This window comes from Leptodactylus fuscus, chromosome 8, assembly GCF_031893055.1.
Source record: "Leptodactylus fuscus isolate aLepFus1 chromosome 8, aLepFus1.hap2, whole genome shotgun sequence".
In the NCBI taxonomy this organism is placed as follows: domain Eukaryota; kingdom Metazoa; phylum Chordata; class Amphibia; order Anura; family Leptodactylidae; genus Leptodactylus; species Leptodactylus fuscus.
In genome coordinates, this window is record NC_134272.1 from 12,860,310 (window position 1) to 12,882,249 (window position 21,940).

Consider the following 21,940-nt stretch of genomic DNA (forward strand, 5'->3'; position numbering starts at 1 on the left):
AGCTACAGCAAAGCACCTGTTATGCAGAGTAATAGTTATTACTGATACAGACTTGGAAAGTACCGATATAATACGCCAGACTGGACGGATCATGTGACAAGCGGCTGGGTAAACACTCGCGGTGCTCACTGCCACTTGTTTTCTACTGTCTGTGCTAACATGACACTTGTGAAATGTGTTTGGCTTCGAGCTGACAACTCTATATTCCATAGGTGTGTAGACCAAAAGGCAAACCCGCACCACAAACACATTCTGCAGTACAGATTTACATTGAGGTTCAAGGGCTTCATGTTGTGGCTCTACTTGACCCCACCCCTGCCACCATGTTTTGGTCTGAAGCAATACGACATTATAGACCAGGCAGACTAAACCTTATCCTTAAAGGGGACCTGATGTCAATGCAAGCCCTTTTATTAGGGTACTATATAAATGCCAGCTCTAATCTAGAGGGCAATGTTATAGCCAGTAAATGATGGGCACAAGTGCCACTTCTATGCTTCCAACACTGGGAACCATAAGCCTTTAGGCCAGGAACAGTGACAGGATGGCCCACCAGAGTACCATGAGATTCTCCGGAGTAATGGTCCAGTAATGGTCCACCAGTAGACACCCAAGTTTGAATACTCTGGTCCTAGGGGTTGTTGATAGGTGGACCTATGGCGGGCCCAGGGAACCTCAGTCCGACACTGATCAAGAACCACTTAACCTGTGGATGAATCTTCCTACAAGATCAGTAGAATGCTACTCCCCTTCCCGTTTTCAGTATTGAACAGAGTGTAACCCTAATAGGATGACCAACATTTCCAAATAATTTCAAGCTAGCTATGCTGCTATGTACATGGGACCTACTCCCTATCTCACCTCTTCTGCAACCATTATTTTGTGCCCATATACTGAATGGAGCAGCTCTCTCTGCCTCACTCACAGCAGGAAATCTCAGCACCATCATAGACAGTACTCCACAGCTGAGCTACCACTGCTGTTAAATTGTGTTTTCTATGTCGCTGTCCAGCTGCTATTTATGACACCCCCCCCCCCCCCTAAAGGGATTCTGTCCAAAATGCCTCATAATAATTGTGCCAGGAAGGGGCTTTTTGGAGAAAAAAAAACTCCATACCTTTGTGGCCAAAAACCAATGAAGCAATGCAGTGATAATCTTTTTACAATATGCAAATTATTCTGCACCAGGGGCGGGGCCTGATTTGCCTACAGACAGCTGAGATGTAAACAGAGGCTAAAAATGTTAATCACAGCTAAAGGGGAGTCAATAGGCACTTATAACAGAGGAGAGCAGGAGCACTTGAGACTGTCTATAGGCAAATTTGGCAAATCAGGCCCCGTCCCCAGTGCACCTAAGGCTGACTTGCATGGTCATAAAAAGATAAGTATCTTTGCATTGCTTCATCAGTTTGTGGTTACACAGATATATTTCTGCACCTATTAAAGCCCCCTACATGGCAAAATGATTGGTGTGAGGGGAATTTGGACCTCACTGATGTATATGAGATGCAAAAAACACTTTCCAACACATATACATGCAATAGTATGAACCTTTTCTAGCTGCTTCATATGTTTTCCATATCACTATTTATAATTTAAATAAAGTCCTATATCCTGCAATTTTCACTCTGACCACTAAGCCTACTAATATGCAGACAATTGCCAATTCTGGATGGGTTTTCTTTGCAGCAGTCACCTCATTTACATCACATAGGAAATATCTGTCAACATTATTGACAGTAGATGATGTCACTGCCACATCTCCTCCCCCTCTCTGCACTGAGCATGTCATGAAAACTCTCAGAACATAATATCGGACAAAAATAAACATAATAACATCATGGATTATGGCCTAAAGAACAGAATTTATTGAACTCATTGTATTTTCCAGGCGTCTTGTTCGTCCCCTGATCAATTTCACCCCAGGAGACCCCCATTGATCCGTCTATCTGTCTGCACCTACATAATATCACACTGCCGCTCTTTAGGACCTTGTGTTGCTTCCATGATGTATCGACAATTTAGGAATCAATCGATGCGCTAATTAATCGTTGTATCCAGGAAACGCAGCAGGAAAATAATGATAATCTATTCCAGGATTTACAGTAAATGACTACGAAACCGAAAGGAATGAAAACTGACCTGTCGTGGGTGGGGGCAGGGAGCGTGTAATATAAGATGATATAAAAGACAGGTGAGCCAGGATCTGGGGCCCAGGACCATGTATAATACGATAAATACTACACTTAGCAAACACTGTATGATTCCCACTATGCACACAGAGCACATCGCCCCCCTCCTCCTATATGATCAGGATCCCATCGCTACTGCTGATCCAATGAACAAACAGAGGAGGGGGCAATAAAAATGTCTGCTAACCCTTATTACTATCTGCGGGGATCACCGTGCTAAATCAATCTTATAACATAAGCAATCCCTTGTTATAGAGGCATAGACCATAATGCAATAATACAAACAGCATAAGCTTATTATAGGATGGTATGACATAAGCATGTCCTTATTATAGAGGGGCTTATTATGGGATGCCCACAGAATAGAATGGCAAGGTGCAACAGAAGAAGATGGTATAACATGGCACGGTATAGCAAAAGGATGAATGCTATAACAAAAGCCTATAGGATAGGACGGTGTAACACAAGCAGGGTCGTAGTACACAATAATATTATAATATAGTATAATATAAGCATCTTTGTAGTGTGTAACGGTATACTATAGGCATGTGCATAGAATATAATGGTATAATGTATTCACTACTGGTATAACGTAAGCAGACAACGGTAAAATATGCAACTTTGGTATAATATAGTGAATAATGGTATAATATACTGTAAGCAGGTCATTAGTATACAGTGGTATCATATATGCATGCTTCTAGTATATACTGGTATAAGAAAAGGATGTCTTTGGTAGGTAATGATATAATATAGGCTTGTCCTTAGTATATAATGCTGTAATATACAGTGAGCTTGTCCTTAATATGTAATGATATAATATAGGCTTGTCCTTAGTATGTAATGATATAATATAGGCTTGTCCTTATATACAGTGAGCTTGTCCTTAATATGTAATGATATAATATAGGTTTGTCCTTAATATGTAATGATATAATATAATATAGGCTTGTCCTTAGTATATAATACTGTAATATACAGTGAGCATGTCTTTAATACATAATGGTATAATATAGGCTTGTCCTTAGTATGCAATGCTATAATATAGGCTTGCTGTCAGTATAATATAATATAATATAATCATCTTCTTAGTATATACTGCTATCCTATAAGCATCCTCTTGGTATAATATAATTCTGGCCTTAGTATATGATGACACAATATAATATTCATCTTCTTGGTATATAATGATATAATCTAAGCATTTTCTTAATATATAATGATATAATCTAAGTATCCTGTAAATATCTAATGATATAATATAGGATTATTCTTAGTATACATGATATATAATCTAAACCTTTTCATATAAGAGAATGATATAAGCGTCCTGTTACTCTATAATGGTATAATATAGGATTATTCTTCATAGAGATGATATAACATAAGCATCTTCTTACTATATAATGTTGTTCTTAGTATATACTGGTATAATATAAGCCTATGTCTCCCCTCTCTCTATTCCGCCAGTGTATGACCGGTATAGGGCACTAGTCCACCGGCTTTGATGCCACATTTATATTCGCAGCCCATACTATAGCACAGGTGACGGGAGAAGCTGAAGCCCCCTGACTAACACAAGGTGAATGGTGTGACTCCAGCAGCCTCATTATAGCGTCCTCATCAGAAACCTATTGGAAAGGCCACGGTAGACGTTAGCGGCGGTATCACCGCTCTTTAGCATTGCAGACAGGAGTGTCTATTGTCTATGCACGGCTAATAATAAGTGGCCATCACAATGGACCTCACTAGCCCAGGATCCCCGGTACCAGATTACAATCCCACCCCAGGCTGACGGATTGCAGCTCTATTGTACAGAGTTGACCATGAGTGGTCCTCACTTACCCAGGATGCTATCCTCAGGATGGTCTGGGGCTGTTTCAGGAATTCTATAGGGTCAAAGCCTCCTCCTGCTCTGCCAGCTCCAAATGAAGCTCCTTCCATGTCTGCAGTGTCACTGCTCGGCACCTGCTTGCACTCCTTGTCCTACAGCCCCCTGCCCTTGGTAGGATCCCGCCGCCGCCTGTCTGCCTGTCTGTCAGTCCTTCCTTCACCCTCCCCTCCTCTCTCTCCCTCTTGCAGACCCTTCCTCTTCTCTGCTCTCAGTCCCTCTCCCTATGCTCTCGCAGTCTCTGTCTATGGTGCTGGCTGAGCATTACAGCCTCAGCTGTGGCGCCTCCTCCCTCCTCCCCTATCTCTCCTTCCATATATTTCACTCTCCTCCTCCCCTCCTCCTCATCTTCTTCTTCTTCTTCTTCTTATCATCCTCCACACAGTTCCTCTGTCTTTCCCTTATCTCCCCCTTCACACCATCACCATCCCTCCTACCGCACTGATTCCATGGCAAAAGCCACCTTCACCCTGGTATCAATGGGTTAAGCATGTAGGGTGAGGGTACCTGATCCCATACACATATATGGCTACCAGAAAAATCATTCCAATCCATCAGTAGCCAGTGACTAGTGAGGAGCGGATTTCCATCGTTTCATTGTCCTAGACTCATCTATAATCTTTAGAATCGCTCGCTATCTGTTGCGCTGGTGACGTAAAATTATAATTCCGATAATCTGTCATTTCTGGTAAATCCGGCATAACCCAGTAATAATAATGATGACTGGACAGTAAATCCCTATTTTTCTCGTATCGTACATGACCACTATGGCCTCCATAGTCCTATGTCACTCATGGAATGGAGTGGAAGGCACTGGAGTGGTCGATCCTACACTTAAAGGGGTTATCCATTGAAGACCAACAGTGTTCCTACACGCAGGATCGGCTGATCACCTGTTTGATCTGGTACCAACACCTCATCGCTGGCCATGTGATGTCACATTCATTGGTCACACGTCCTCTTCTCGGCTCAGTCCTGTTGAAGTGAATGGGGCTGAGCCGCAATACCAAGTACAACCACTATACAATGTATGGCGCTGTGCATTCTGTGAAGAGACTGCAGTCTATATGCTGCGGCCTCTTCAATCGCGTGGGTATCAGATCCCCCACCTAAGGGGATGGTGATCCATTAATTTACCTGCAAATCCCCTTAATTTTGCAAACAGAAAAAAATCTCCCATCGTTTGGTGTATACAGCTCCTATGCAGACCTGTTACTTCCCCTATACTACCGCCATACACTCCTACCCTGGTAGTTTTGGAGGGATGAAGGTCAAATCCAGGCATTTAATGTCTTCTCTTTCTCCTCTTCTTGGGACTTAACCTCAGCCCCAGACCCACCAAGACACCTTCGTGATCATGTGAAATCATGGTGGTCCTGAAGTCTTAGACGTGTACCAAGTATTTCTGGGAAGGTGTTGCTTGCTGTCAGTGAATGGACACATTGCAGCTGAAGACCTTCCCCCGATGCAGGGGACATGGATCTCCATTGACGGGCAGCCATCGGACATCACAAGGTTCCCACAATATGATCATATAATATGTGCAGGTCACAGCTATAAGAGGAAGGATTGGCATGAGAAGGTCGGGAAAATCCCAGATCTTGGCAACTGGTTAAAAAACTGGGGCGTGAAGCCTAATGTGACTCTCCAGCTTCCTGGTATGACGGCACCTTTTATATCCAGGCTTTCCTATCACTTTCATGTACATGTATTATTACCATCCACAGACCCGCACCCAGGTCACCGGAGAACCGTATCCAGAGCCATCATTCTGCCAGGGATGGAGGTTATAACATAGATTTTTTTCTTAAAGGGGATGTTCTCAGAGAGCTAAGTCTTGCATGATTAGGTCAACCCCATCTGTAGAGGGAATGAATGGATCCTGATATCTTTATCTATATACAGAGGCGACCTTAAAGGAGAACTCCACTCTGCTGTAGACGGGTGTAATTGTTGCCCATCTTTGGCCCACAGCCCAAAAATGCAGAACGTGGCTCCTCCTGTGCCTTGTCTGTCACTTTTTGGAGAGAGAGTTGGGACGGCCGGACATATAATTCACACCAGAAAACTGACTGAGCTATACAGGTTCCTGACTGATCTATAAGGAGGCATCTTAAGACATCTTAATAATTCAGACAAGCCTCGTGACAGTCAGGGACGTCTATATTAAGATTGCTGGAGGAAACGGCAGTCTTAAAGGGGCTTTCCGGCCTTCATCTTCAAGATAGTAAATTATAACTATGTGATCTGTGGGGGTCTGACACCTGGACCCTGCACAGATCAGCCGTCCCAGTAGTCAGATGTTACAGTCTGTTCCTATACAAGTAATAGGAGGGGAGCAGCAGCCCCATCCACTGTATATAGGATATTGCTGAACCGATCCTATTGCTTGTATAGTTTGCTCAGGCTCCCCATCCACTGAGACGGCCAGAACAGCTGATCTGTGAGGGTTCCAGGTGTCGGACCACAACAAATCACATACTGCTGACCTATCCTGAGTAGGACAAATCAATCTGGGCCTTTTAATACATCCCCTCCATTGTGTTTGTGTTCTTCCCGGTGACAGTATGGTATCACAGTATCACCTGCCATCTACACTCACCGGCGACTTTATTAGGTACACCTGTCCAACTGCTCGTTAACACTTAATTTCTAATCAGCCAATCACATGGCGGCAACTCAGTGCATTTAGGCATGTAGACATGGTCAAGACAATCTCCTGCAGTTCAAACCGAGCATCAGTATGGGGAAGAAAGGTGATTTGAGTGCTTTTGAACGTGGCATGGTTGTTGGTGCCAGAAGGGCTGGTCTGAGTATTTCAGAAACTGCTGATCTACTGGGATTTTCACGCACAACCATCTCTAGGGTTTACAGAGAATGGTCCGAAAAAGAAAAAACATCCAGTGAGCGGCAGTTCTGTGGGGGGCGGAAATGCGTTGTTGATGCCAGAGGTCAGAGGAGAATGGCCAGACTGGTTCGAGCTGATAGAAAGGCAACAGTGACTCAAATAGCCACCCGTTACAACCAAGGTAGCCAGAAGAGCATCTCTGAACGCCGCACAGTACGTCCAACTTTGAGGCAGATGGGCTACAGCAGCAGAAGACCACACCGGGTGCCACTCCTTTCAGCTAAGAACAGGAAACTGAGGCTACAATTTGCACAAGCTCATCGAAATTGGACAATTGAAGATTGGAAAAACGTTGCCTGGTCTGATGAGTCTCGATTTCCGCTGCGATATTCGGATGGTAGGGTCAGAATTTGGCGTCAACAACATGAAAGCATGGATCCATCATGCCTTGTATCGGTAACGGTTCAGGCTGGTGGTGGTGGTGTCATGGTGTGGGGAATATTTTCTTGGCACTCTTTGGGCCCCTTGGTACCAATTGAGCATCGTTGCAACACCAAAGCCTACCTGAGTATTGTTGCTGACCATGTCCATCCCTTTATGACCACAATGTACCCAACATCTGATGGCTACTTTCAGCAGGATAATGCAATGCCATGTCATAAAGCTGGAATCATCTCAGACTGGTTTCTTGAACATGACAATGAGTTCACTGTACTCCAATGGCCTCCACAGTCACCAGATCTCAATCCAATAGAGGAGCATCTTTGGGATGTGGTGGAACGGGAGATTCGCATCAGGGATGTGCAGCCGACAAATCTGCGGCAACTGTGTGATGCCATCATGTCAATATGGACCAAAATCTCTGAGGAATGCTTCCAGCACCTTGTTGTATCTATGCCACGAAGAATTGAGGCAGTTCTGAAGGCAAAAGGGGGTCCAACCCGTTACTAGCATGGTGTACCTAATAAAGTGGCCGGTGAGTGTATATTTCACATGCAGAATGTATCCTACGTCTTGGACCACCACCTATTAAGAACATGGAGGACCAATAAACCTTCACCAGCTCTCCATTGACCTTTGTTCTCTCCTTAGGCGAGAACAAAGGTTACCAGAAATCCGTATCTGATATCTATTTGTAATATTCCCTTAAAGGGGTTGTCCCAAGATGGGATGAACATATCTCCTCTCTCCCCGAAAGAGCGCCACACCTGTCCATGGCTTGTATGTGATACTGCAGCTCAGCCCCATACATTTCAGTGGAGCTCACGCAACCCATGGAGAGGTGTGGCTTAGGGACAATAGCGGTCATCATAATCCCTTTAAAGGTTCTCTCATTTAGAAAGGCCCTATCAGGTAATTTGGAGTTAATAAAGGGGACCTCTGTGCAAAATCCTCATCTCTTGGCCATTTTCGAGATTCGTTACAAAGAGTGTGTCTGTCTCTCTTTGGAGGACCTGTCCTGTCCAATATATTGATTTTAAAGACACCATGTCATGCTTCATTTCCCCTGTGGTGGCGCTACAGGAAGCACGGTCATAGGAATTATCCATAGTAGAGAGAACCTTTAAGGATAAAATGATGGCAGGTATCCCCTAGTCATAGAGGAGGAACTTAGCAACAAAGGTTCAATTTTCCTATAGCTCCTCTACAGGAGAACTGAAGTATTACAGTGTGCACACTGAGTTGTCTATGTAACGCACAGGCATGCTGGGTCCTCCGACGCTCCTTATAGCTGCTCTCCTCTCTCAGTAATGGACGAGGGGCCACAATGAGGACCCGCCACGTAGGGATTAACCTATAAAACAAGCATGGTGATATCTGGGGTGGCCATGATGACTTTGAGCTGGCATCGCCCTGCCTGAACGGCTGCACACAGACATGCGTGGGCATGAGATAAGTTCACATTAGGCTACATCAGAGGGCGGGATGGATGTCTAGAGCCAGTTAGACAGACACTGGAGGTATAAGTAGCAGCATCTGCTGTATGTCACGGGGGCATTACAACTGTCTGATATATGGCCAGAACCCACAGAAGATGTGTAACAGCATTACCCAGAAGTCAGGTTTATCTTCATCAATCCGCGGTGACTCACGTCCTCCGGCCAGGAGAAGACTTCCTGGAGATCCTGTGCGTTACGAACAGCAGCGTCTCCCCTGGAGATCAATAACTGTGACGTCTCGCCGGTTATTAATGGCGCTCTACTAAATGGCGCTGACACCTCCGCATTGTATGTTTATGGCTTGACATATAGAGAACGTCACAAGGCGCAATAAATATGATCAAGAGTCCCATAGAGGCATCGTAATAAGGGGTTATGAACCAGGAGGATCAGGCTGAACGATGGTATAGGACCGTCCTAGGAGGAGCTTTAAGAAGTATGGCTGATTTTGACTTACGTCTCCTCATCTCAATATATAGTGGTATCCTTAGGGTCATCTATATCTGATTGGTGGCGTCCAAAATTGGGAATCCAGATCAGCTGGGCGAGCGACATTTCCAGTTCAGTGACATCATCTTTATTCATCATGCAGCCTATTTGCAGCTCAGTCCCATTCGAGTGGATGAAGATGAGCTGCAATACCAAGTACTACCACTATACAAAGTACGGCGCTGTGCTTCAGTGATGAGAGTACAAAGCTCACCCAAATGTTGTACCTTCTTCAAACACCTGACGGTCGCACCCACAATCGTATATTGTTTACCGATCCTATGGAAAATCATCTTAATATACATTTTGGAATTCAGTTTTTCTGATGCAGAGCTCCAAATCCCCTGCATAGTCAGACAAGTACATGATAACATTATGTGTGCCTGCAGCCACCACTAGAGGGAGCTTAGGAGCTTACTGCATACAGTGTGTACTCCACCTAGTGGCAGAGGCAGGTAGTGATATTATTTATGTCTAAGACAAAATGGTTCTCAGTGGTCAACATGGAGTTGCTGTTTCATCAGTCTGTTGTGTAGATCTGATCTTCTTCTTGTTGCAGTAAGTCCGGAGTTCCTCTTTCGTAGCACGTGGATATCAGTTACTTTATTTCCTCTTTTTCGGATAACGATATTTGTCTTATCTGTAACATGTCTTCCTCCTCTCAGTTTTGGTCACAACACGATGCAGTAGATGAACACCACAGAATATCACAGTGACCTTCAGTCACATAAGGCTTCGCTCACATCTGTGTCGTAATCTCTGTCCTGTGCAGGGTCTAGCAAATCCGGAGTGAAAAAGTCCTGCAAACCTGATTTATTTTGTTGTCCGTCATTGCATGGACTATTTTTTTTGGTCCTGCATTGGATGAGCAGAAGGCAGCAGGTCCTAACTCAGATTATGGTAATCCAAAACTCTGATAATCCAAGGTAGAGCCAGAGACGTAACTTGAAACATTTGGGTTCCAATGCAAAATCTGTAACGGGGCCTCCACCTACCTTGTGCCATTTAGTGTATTTTATGTGGCTGAGAGTCCTTTAGGGCCCCCTCAGGGTCCAGGGCCCGGTAGTGACTGACACTACTGCACCCCTTATGGCTACAGCCCTGGGTAGAGCTGAATTGCTGTGAATTCGGCAGAATGGAAACAGATATGAAGGGAGAAGAGGCAACGTAGGAGGCTGGTACTGCTGTGCAGGGGGCCATGTAAGCCCCACAGGTATAGCACTTGGGTCCTGAGGACATCATGGACTCATCACCATCTACTGGACTGCCATCAAGTAATCCAGTATGGAGCTGTTGTTGACTCATGCCAGATTACCAGGATTTCTGGAGCACCGAGTGCCAGATTTAAAGGGATGTTCCAGGAGTCAAATATTGATGACCTGACCTTAGGATAGGTCAATATCCGATTGCGTGGATATCTGATACCTGGGATCACCACAGATCCACTGCTCAGTGTTGGGCTGAGGATCCTTGAGCCCACCACGTCCCATCGTCTAATAATGCGTAGGCACTAGACCATAGCACTCTTCTAATTTGGGGTCTTCTGCTGGACCATTCCCCTGGTACCATGTTGGGCCATTCTGACTCTACATCATGTTCATCAGTCCCAGTCCCCATTCATCATGAATTTCAGCTGCAGTAACAAACACCGCCACTATACAATGTATGGTGCTCATCCATACGCCGCAGTCTCTGCAGGCCCCCAATGAGCTGATACCCATCACTTACCCTAAGGATGCCATCAATATTTTAGTCCCAGGAAAACCCCTTTAAGGCATTTGGCCGTATTCACATCTAACCCTCCAGCCTGCAGTAAATTTCCATGTACAGCAGCAGTACACAGCCATGAGATCTATCCCGTGACCGTGACAATCCTGGCTTTGTGACAAGTCGAATGTGAAAGTAAAAATTCTGCTGGAACCGTCTCAGAATAAATAACTTATTATTACATTAGGTTTGTACAGCCGCACCTATAACACACAGAACCTGCCAGTAATATCATGGCTCAAAGCCCTTGTCAACATGACTGCCGGGGTCTGGGTATTAAAGCTGTAGCACAGACCCTACAACACAATCTCTCAACACACTGGCAATATGATCTGTAGACCCTCCCACAAAGTGATCTGCTCCGCAGTGTAAAGTATGGGGGCGCATAGGAGTGCAAGCGATAACAGTTCACAGCAGTGGGTGGTACTAAGAGGATTTTGGGTTTCCCCTGTGGATTTTATATTTAGAGATAAGCGAGTACTGTTCGGATCAGCCGATCCGAACAGCATGCTCCATAGAAATGAATGGATGCACCTGGTACTTCCGCTTTGACGGCGGCCAGCCGCTTAACTCCCCCACGTGCCGGCTACGTCCATTCATTTCTATGCGAGCGTGTTGTTCGGATCGGCTGATCCGAACAGTACTCGCTCATCTCTATTTAAATTCCCTGAGAATGCTTTTAAGGAGTTAAATAGGAGTGAATTATGTATGCTACCTCCTAGTGGAAGAATCACAGCATTACCGATGTAATCGTCTTGTATACTTGTGTACTGCTGTATATATCTGTGTATCTGTAATACTTAATAATTTACTACGCCACAGGATTCCCAACACAGGAAGAGTTTATGGATAACCGGGAAGAAGGAAGATCTAATGGCAGATACACAATAACTGCCCCAGGTGGTGTCCTGTCACCCACTGCTGCCACCTACTGTCTGCTGCAACACAACACGTCGTTATAAATGATGTACAAAGAACACTACGGACAAAGCATAATAAATATGTGTTCTTATAGTCTGACATGAAGTAGTAAGTACTTTACATTACCAAACAGAAGGAACGTAGTCTCTACAGAAATACATTACTTATCCTGTACTGATCCTGAGTTACATCCTGTATTATACTCCAGAGCTGCGCTCACTATTCTGCTGGTACAGTCAGTGTGTACATACATTACATTACTTATCCTGTATTATACTCCAGAGCTGCGCTCACTATTCTGCTGGTACAGTCACTGTGTACATACATTACATTACTTATCCTGTATTATACTCCAGAGCTGCGCTCACTATTCTGCTGGTACAGTCACTGTGTACATACATTACATTACTTATCCTGTATTATACTCCAGAGCTGCGCTCACTATTCTGCTGGTACAGTCACTGTGTACATACATTACATTACTTATCCTGTATTATACTCCAGAGCTGCGCTCACTATTCTGCTGGTGCAGTCACTATGTACATACATTACATTACTTATCCTGTATTATACTCCAGAGCTGCGCTCACTATTCTGCTGGTGCAGTCACTTTGTACATACATTACATTACTTATCCTGTATTATACTCCAGAGCTGCGCTCACTATTCTGCTGGTGCAGTCACTGTGTACATACATTACATTACTTATCCTGTATTATACTCCAGAGCTGCGCTCACTATTCTGCAGGTGCAGTCACTGTGTACATACATTACTTATCCTGTATTATACTCCAGAGCTGCACTCACTATTCTGCTGGTGTAGTCACTGTGTACATACATTACATTAATTATCCTGTATTATACTCCAGAGCTGTGCTCACTATTCTGCTGGTACAGTCACTGTGTACATACATTACATTAATTATCCTGTATTATACTCCAGAGCTGTGCTCACTATTCTGCTGGTACAGTCACTGTGTACATACATTACATTAATTATCCTGTATTATACTCCAGAGCTGTGCTCACTATTCTGCTGGTACAGTCACTGTGTACATACATTACATTACTTATCCTGTATTATACTCCAGAGCTGCGCTCACTATTCTGCTGGTACAGTCACTGTGTACATACATTACATTACTTATCCTGTATTATACTCCAGAGCTGCGCTCACTATTCTGCCGGTGCAGTCACTGTGTACATACATTACATTACTTATCCTGTATTATACTCCAGAGCTGCGCTCACTATTCTGCTGGTACAGTCACTGTGTACATACATTACATTACTTATCCTGTATTATACTCCAGAGCTGCGCTCACTATTCTGCTGGTGCAGTCACTGTGTACATACATTACATTACTTATCCTGTATTATACTCCAGAGCTGCGCTCACTATTCTGCCGGTGCAGTCACTGTGTACATACATTACATTACTTATCCTGTATTATACTCCAGAGCTGCGCTCACTATTCTGCCGGTGCAGTCACTGTGTACATACATTACATACATTTTCTGTCTCAGATCTCCATATGTTTGCACATGCTGTGAGCACACGGTGTACATCAGGGCGGTATACATGTGTATTATGTATATATGATATACCCGCACACTGCAGTCTCTCTTCTTAGTGACAGCTCAGGTGCGCACAGCGGATTCTGTTTGCTGACGCTGCTGAGCAGGAAGAGACGGCGGGATGACATACTGGGCGGCAGACTCGCTGCCATGTCTCAGATCTGAGCTCCTCGCGCCGTGGTTGTTGCTATGGGAGACGTTCCTTCCAGATGCCACATGACAGAGCGATGGCAGACTTGGAGGGGCCACACACCGCGTATCAGAGGGACAGTCACGTCTGCAGATTGTGCTGTGTCTATACATCAGGCAGCCATTACAGGATACATAGGGCCGGATAGCTGTGGGCGCAGATTTTCTTGTGCAGACGAAATATATAATGGTGTAAACTTAGTTGACAATTCAGAAGTTTGGAAGATTTTTGGAGCCTAATGGAGGAAATTTTTGTAATTTTTGCCACAATGGAGGCAGACTTTTTGATTTTTGGTACAATGGATTTTTTTTATTTTTTTTTAAGTTTTGCAGCATCAGAAAAATGAGCCAGAATTTCGGCATGTCAGAAAGTGAGGTAGATTTATAAATGTGTGTAAAGCGATGAACAGGATTGTGCCTTGTCATTTATTCGGCAGTCCCTCAGGGGCACATACTCAGATCTCATGACCTAGGTCCTGCTGTAATGGCCAGAATAGGACCCCTGTCCCGACTATATCACCCCATCACCACAGCGGTCAAAAGCGACCACAGCATGACCCCAACAGACATATGTATAGGTACAGCCTGCGTCCCCCTAACCCCCACCTACCAGACATTTACAGATACACTACACACATCTATGGCCAGACTACAAAACAGAAGACAAAGTATCAACCACGGGTTTTATTTAGAAATTCACATCATATTTGAACAAAGTATCCGGACATACAATATAGCAGCGCAAGGAAATAGATCACTGCACATGACAGCACAAAGGGTTAAGAAACATGGCAGGACTCGGCTGGTTGTCCAAGGATTTCTGCAAACCCCATAGACATGAATGGAAGAGTCACCAACTTCCGATCACCTGGTGTATATTCTATCAGCAGAACTCACACAAAGGAGGAGTCGCAGAGATATACAGTCCGCTCGGGGGAGGGGACACAGAGACAGAATATATACTGCGGCATCTTCATTCTCATAAACAGCAGAGGTCACACAGATCATAAGGTGATGGCACACCCTGCCAAATCCACCGTACCCCTCCAGTCTCTGCTCCATTAGAGTACAGTTATGATCAGTGACTATGGCATAGAAGCATTTTCTAATAGGGGGATGCCAGCACCCCTTTTATCTCCCATTGCTTTACACTGCAGCTCCACTCACTCTCCAAGGCTGGTGTGTAATATATACATTTACCACCAGCAGAAACTCAGTGCATTGAGAACGTAGGTCAAGTATAGAATGTCAAACTAGAAGTGAGGCCCCATAGACATGGGACAAATACAGTCTGGAAAATCCTCACCATATATTGGCTGCATTTTATGAACTGAATGCGGGCTAGAGACCGAGACTCCTTGTATCATAGTGATATATGTGGCTACAAGTCCCTGGGTTATGGCTCTACCGAGGCGGCTACTATATACTATTCAGGAGAGTGGCGCTATGAGGGATTCCTGTGTAGGAGCCATCACTTCTATGGACCTGGGAGAGAGCCCAGGATTCTGCCAGTCCTGAAAGCCGCAGCCAATCACTGGCCTCAATGGTCACATGTTGGGTATCCGTAACATCACTGATGCCAAACCTTTGACCTCTGAAGCCAGTGATTTTTATCTGACTGATTGCAGAATTTTGTGTATCTGAAAACCGTCCCCGCACCGTTGTCCAAGGATTTCTGCAAACCCCATCGACATGAATGGTAGAGTCACCAACTTCTGCAACAAATCTGCTACCTATGGATTGTCCCTGATGTGCACTGGTGACACCTGGCAGTGGAGTCTTACTAAATATTCAATGAAACCTTAAGATTTCCAAACAATTGGATTGACGGTAAGTAAAATACCATACAAAGGGTTCCAATGGTGGTTGGTCAGTGCAATAACATTGGCGATTGGTCATCATCTCACTTCTATGGGGCAGAAATAGTCACAACGTCCAGTGCCCGCAATGGAAATCTATTATCTTAGGCAGGCGGCCGCCTCTTCCTAGCACAAGCCGTTCCCACAGAGGTGTATGGGGTAAACTCATTGCTTATTATGGACGAATCTGAAGGATGTCACTAGCAGATGGAGACGACACCAGCAGATATGAAACAATGTGACGCCTCTGAACCCCGTCCGTATATCTATGGCCTGTATCCCCCTTACAAATCCTGCCAGTGGTAAGAAAATACACAAAATAATTAGAAGTCCGGCACATGTCAGTCACAGGACCCGTCCCGCCAGCCGTCTCGCCATCGCTCATCCACTTTGGAGCAGTCGAATTCGGCCTTGCCCAATTTCCTATTGACGTCATTGTGGAGCCTGCACATCCACTGGGACAGGTTGTGCCTGGTGCTGGTGTCCGGCTGTGTATGAGAGAGTCTGCAAAGATAGAAGAGGAGACGTGACCAGGTGACTGAGAAGGTGCTGCAAAAAGAGGTGATTTATTAGGCTATAGAGGCCCTGAAATGCTCCTGAATCTGGTTGTGCCGCCCCCGGCCCCCTATTTAAAGGGAACCTTAAGGGCAATTTGTGATACTAAACCATTTGTTCTTCATTGTATATCAGATATAGTGCTATACATTGCATAGTGGCTGTGTCTGGTATTGCAGCTCACTACAATTCCCTTGAATGAGACTGTGCTGCAGAATGTGACTCGGATCGGCCATAGGACTGGTGAGGGTGACGTCACAGTTACCAGAGGGCCGTGGCCACATCAAATCCAACCTTATGAGGAAAATCTGATATTTAACCCCTTCCAGCTCCATGCAATGAATGCACTGCCAATATTAAAAGCTGGTCGTAGCCTATTCCTTCTTCTCAGTGAGAACACCGGCATGCTCGGCCCAAGCAGCCACACGTATGTGTGTGTGACTGGGAGGAATAGCCGCCTGCTACCTAATGTGCTGGCCAGTGTAATGCCCATGGACTACAATGTGCACAGGCCCAGCCATTCCTACATATGGTGTCCCCCTGTACGCAGCTTCATCAGCTTTCACTGGGATCCAGCTTCTTCTGAATGGTGGGGGTCTTGGAGGTAGGACCCCCACCCATCAGATACACATGGTACATCCTAAAAATAATTGAAAATTCCTGTAAAATATGTGATGCACAGCAGGGAATGGGACTATTAGGAGCCACTCACCTCTCTCTCAGGTCCTCCGCACACACGTCACAGGGGTAAAACTTTGAGAAGAGGTTAATGAAGCTTTTCATTTCCAGCTGCTGTTTGTTGCTCGGGTGGTCCGGGTAATAAGCCGCCATCGTGTGCAGGAAGGACCAGGTACTGCGACCAAGCTCCTCCCGATCTAATGGGCACTCAGCGGGGCGCTCCTTATCCTCAATGTCGCCCTCCTGAAAGGAAAGAAAACTGATAAACATTTCCAGTGTGTGGCGCTCTTCTCCTGTCTTGTTCAACATGGCAGCACTAGCCGCCATTCTCAATAGCCAGCCTCCGTGATACAGCTGCCACGCCTACTAATCAACATCCGCGATACAATCAACCCCCTCACTAGGCAGTTTTCACGATTAAGGCGCCCCCTCACTAGCCAGTGCCGCGACACTGCCACCCCCTACTTGAAAGCCTCCACGACACAGCCGCCCCTCACTAGCCAGCCTCCGCGACACAGCCGCCCCTCACTAGCCAGCCTCCGCGACACAGCCGCCCCTCACTAGCCAGCCTCCGCGACACAGCCGCCCCTCACTAGCCAGCCTCCGCGACACAGCCGCCCCTCACTAGCCAGCCTCCGCGACACAGCCGCCCCTCACTAGCCAGCCTCCGCGACACAGCCGCCCCTCACTAGCCAGCCTCCGCGACACAGCCGCCCCTCACTAGCCAGCCTCCGCGACACAGCCGCCCCTCACTAGCCAGCCTCCGCGACACAGCCGCCCCTCACTAGCCAGCCTCCGCGACACAGCCGCCCCTCACTAGCCAGCCTCCGCGACACAGCCGCCCCTCACTAGCCAGCCTCCGCGACACAGCCGCCCCTCACTAGCCAGCCTCCGCGACACAGCCGCCCCTCACTAGCCAGCCTCCGCGACACAGCCGCCCCTCACTAGCCAGCCTCCGCGACACAGCCGCCCCTCACTAGCCAGCCTCCGCGACACAGCCGCCCCTCACTAGCCAGCCTCCGCGACACAGCCGCCCCTCACTAGCCAGCCTCCGCGACACAGCCGCCCCTCACTAGCCAGCCTCCGCGACACAGCCGCCCCTCACTAGCCAGCCTCCGCGACACAGCCGCCCCTCACTAGCCAGCCTCCGCGACACAGCCGCCCCTCACTAGCCAGCCTCCGCGACACAGCCGCCCCTCACTAGCCAGCCTCCGCGACACAGCCGCCCCTCACTAGCCAGCCTCCGCGACACAGCCGCCCCTCACTAGCCAGCCTCCGCGACACAGCCGCCCCTCACTAGCCAGCCTCCGCGACACAGCCGCCCCTCACTAGCCAGCCTCCGCGACACAGCCGCCCCTCACTAGCCAGCCTCCGCGACACAGCCGCCCCTCACTAGCCAGCCTCCGCGACACAGCCGCCCCTCACTAGCCAACCTCCGTGACACAGCCGCCCCTCACTAGCCAACCTCCGTGACACAGCCGCCCCTCACTAGCCAGTGCCGCGACACAGCCGCCCCTCACTAGCCAGCCTCCGCGACACAGCCGCCCCTCACTAGCCAGCCTCCGCGACACAGCCGCCCCTCACTAGCCAGCCTCCGCGACACAGCCGCCCCTCACTAGCCAACCTCCGCGACACAGCCGCCCCTCACTAGCCAGCCTCCGCGACACAGCCGCCCCTCACTAGCCAGCCTCCGCGACACAGCCGCCCCTCACTAGCCAACCTCCGTGACACAGCCGCCCCTCACTAGCCAACCTCCGTGACACAGCCGCCCCTCACTAGCCAGTGCCGCGACACAGCCGCCCCTCACTAGCCAGCCTCCGCGACACAGCCGCCCCTCACTAGCCAGCCTCCGCGACACAGCCGCCCCTCACTAGCCAGCCTCCGCGACACAGCCGCCCCTCACTAGCCAACCTCCGCGACACAGCCGCCTCCTCTTGTGTCATCCATTACAATTTACTCCATTGCCAATAGTAACCAATCCAGTTACCACCATCAATTCCAACCTTCCTGAGAGCTGTATGCTGATTGGTTGCCATGGGAGACACCGCACACCCTCACAGATCAGCGCCCGTCCATTCTCCCCCGGTGTATCCGCACAGATCCGCCCTCGGGTCCCTCCGCCCGGTCACCCCTCACCTGCGGGGCCGCGCTCTGCTTCCTCTGCTCCCTCATCCAGCTCTTGAAGTCCACACAGGCCCTGCACGGCTTCTTGGGTTTCGCCTCCCCCTCCTGCCCGCCTCCATTTTGCTTAATCCCCGGAATAGGGAACGGGAACCCGCTGAGAGGACTGGGAGTCTGCCGGTCACTGGGCGCCGCCATGTTCATTACAGAGCAGTGCATGCCGGGACAGGCGGAAGAGCCCCATAGACAGCCCCTATAGACAGCCCCTATAGACAGCCCCTATAGACAGCCTCTATAGACAGCCTCTCCTCTCCGGCTGTGGCATTGCTGGGATTTACAGTTCCTCAGAAGTGATCATTTTGGGGTCAGATTTCTGATCAGCATTAGATCGATAACACCACGTGTATATTACAGGATGACCAGCAGGGGGCGCGCATATGCTTTTTATGGATTTGCACATAGGACAGTAACACAACACAGCCAGCAGAGGGCGCTCACCTTAAAGAATATTTCTCTAGTATTTCATCATCATCATTATTATTTTTATAATTGAGCAAATAAAATATGTATATAATATTTTTGTTCTTTTTTACTTGTTTAACTCAATTTTTCTTCTCCATTTTTTACTCTCCACGCCCCAAAAGCCGCGACTTTTTCCCGTTCACAGCGCCGTACAGGGGGCTTATTTATCGTACTTCAGAATGGGCCATTTAATTTTCTGTATGATGGACTGGGAAGCTGAAAAAAATCACAATAGGGTGAGATTGGCAAAAAAAAAAAAAAAAAAAAAATTGCCATTGCGCCCTTTTCTTCTGGGTGTTGTTCTTATGGCATTTCCCATGGCGCTATATTCTGCGGGTCGTTGCAATTACGGTGATCCCAGATTGATATGGGGATTGTTTTGATACAAAATGCAAAAAATAAGTTTTTTTGAGTCGCCATATTGTGACCCCTGTCATTTTTTTCACATTTCCATGTATAGGGCCGTATATGGCGACTTTTTTGATGGTTAAAGTTGTGTTTTTTATTTATACCATTTTGGGGATTTTTGGACAAATATTTTTACGTTGTATATAACTTGGATATTTTCTTACGTGCGGATACTTATTGATGTGTTGACGTTTATTTTTTACTTGTGAGCTACAGAAAGGGGCTGATTTTACATTTTTTATTAGGTTTTAAACTTTTTAACATTATTTTAAACTTTTATTTTTACACCCCCTCCCCCCTGAGGAACCTGAACCCTAAGGGGCCCGATCACCACTACAATATACAGCTATAGGATCCAGGTCCAGTAATAACCCCTTCTGTGCCGTGTTCTTTATAGTTGATGATCATCCCTACAACAACTGGAACATCATAATGTGTATAGGGGCAACTAATGGCACATCATATTATGTATAGGGGGCAACAAATAAAGCATCATGCCGCATATGGGGTAACAAATGGGGCATCATGACTTTTATGTTGACTATTCATCCTCAAACTTTTTCATTTATATCGGCATGCTGTCCAAAAAATGTTGTCTAACCCGATATACAGCATTACTAATATATTGCAGTATACTGAAAAATCCATTCCCTACGCTGCCTAGGGGCTCGTTCACACCAGCGCCCGGGTCTCCACTTTCAGGTTTCCGTTTCCTGCCTGAAGCTGGACAGGAGACGGAAACCTGCCGGCATTATTCATGCCCATTCAAGTGAATAGGTTTGAAAAGTGTCCGGCCGTGATCACCGGTGAGCGTTTTATGCTCTCTGCGGCGAAAGCGGTTTTTTTAAACCGGACACAAAGTCGGACATGCAGGACTTTGTGTCTAGTTAAATAAAGCGGTTTCACCGCAGAGAGCATAAAACGCTCACCGGCGCTCGTGGCCGGTCTGACAGGTTTCCATCTTTTGCCTGCAGAAGGCAGAAACCTGAGTATAGAGACTTACATACTCAGACATACATACTGGGTTCACACCAGCGTCAGAGATCCGGTAATGGAGGAATATAGTAATGATAGGCCTGGGAGCTTCATGGTAAAATATTGTTGCCCCCAGATCTCACTCTAGGGCAGGGGTGATGAACGTACGGCTCTCCAGCTGTTGCAAAACAGTAATTTCACAGCAGCTGGAGTGCCGAAGGTTCCCTACCCCTGCTCTAGGGCATGGTGATCCTCCTGAACATGGTGGCGCCACACTCATTTCACTGAGGCATCAGAAGAGTTAATGCTCACAATCAGAGAGGCCTCTGGTCACAGGCAATACTGCTGTGTACAATAGAGACCCAGCAGCCATTGTGCCCGCTCAGATCCTAAACTGGCGCCATGTTTAAATCTGTGATATAAATGAGTATGTTAAGAGATGCCTCTGATCTTAAAGGGGGTTGCCAGCTTCACCTAAAGTTTTGATACTGATGACTTACCCACAGGATAAGAACTAGAACGGCCAGAACAGCTGATCTGTGTGGGGTCTGGGTGTTAGACCCCTGAAGATCACACTGATGACATATTCACTTTCTTCAGTGAGCCCATTCTGCAAAATGGACAGGTATAGGGGAGCAGTCCTGAGCTTAGCCCGGTCTCAAGACCCTAATGATAATAAACAGGCCGATGAAGCCATTGCAATATCATGGGCCTACTACAAGTTTAGCGGTCCGTTTGTCTGTGGTCCTGGATCCTCCAGATACTCTGCTGCAGGTGTGAACATAGTGTAAGCTTGCGTTCAGACGGAGCAACGCGCCGATCATTCTGACACATAAACACGTGTCAGAGTGAGCGCTGTAAAACACAATCCCATTGACCGTCTTACGCGCGCTACACATTGAAATCAATGGGTAAAAAAGCCTCCCATTGATTTCAATGTGTAGCGCATGTAAGCCGGCACCCATTGAAGTCAATGGGATTCTGTTTTACAGCGCTCACTCTGACAC

The 21,940-nt window shown here is 46.9% G+C and overlaps 2 protein-coding genes across 2 annotated transcripts in view; both read right to left on the bottom strand.

Annotated features, from left to right (window-relative positions):
- Nucleotides 1-4,378, bottom strand: part of SYNGR3 (synaptogyrin 3) — a 34,184-nt gene extending 29,806 nt beyond the window's left edge. The window contains exon 1 of the mRNA XM_075285990.1: nucleotides 4,038-4,378. Within this exon, the coding sequence (XP_075142091.1) occupies nucleotides 4,038-4,136 (99 nt within the window). The 5' untranslated portion in view covers nucleotides 4,137-4,378. The remainder of the gene's footprint in view (nucleotides 1-4,037) is intronic.
- An 11,186-nt stretch (nucleotides 4,379-15,564) lies between these two features.
- On the bottom strand, nucleotides 15,565-19,261 carry GFER (growth factor, augmenter of liver regeneration). Its single transcript, XM_075283905.1, has 3 exons — nucleotides 19,044-19,261; nucleotides 16,942-17,150; nucleotides 15,565-16,178 (listed from the first exon to the last, which is right to left on the bottom strand). Exons 1-3 carry the CDS (start codon nucleotides 19,245-19,247, stop codon nucleotides 16,016-16,018), a joined length of 576 nt encoding a protein of 191 aa, XP_075140006.1. The 5' UTR covers nucleotides 19,248-19,261; the 3' UTR covers nucleotides 15,565-16,015.
- Nucleotides 19,262-21,940: the final 2,679 nt, after the last annotated feature.

Coding starts and splice junctions, on each gene's coding strand:
- GFER (XM_075283905.1), bottom strand. CDS start 19,247: ATGCACTGCTCTGTAATGAACATGGCGGCGCCCAGTGACCGGCAGACT. Junction 17,151..19,043: donor AGCAGAGCGCGGCCCCGCAG/GTGAGGGGTGAC, acceptor CTTTCCTTTCAG/GAGGGCGACATTGAGGATAA. Junction 16,179..16,941: donor GCGGAGGACCTGAGAGAGAG/GTGAGTGGCTCC, acceptor CTATCTTTGCAG/ACTCTCTCATACACAGCCGG.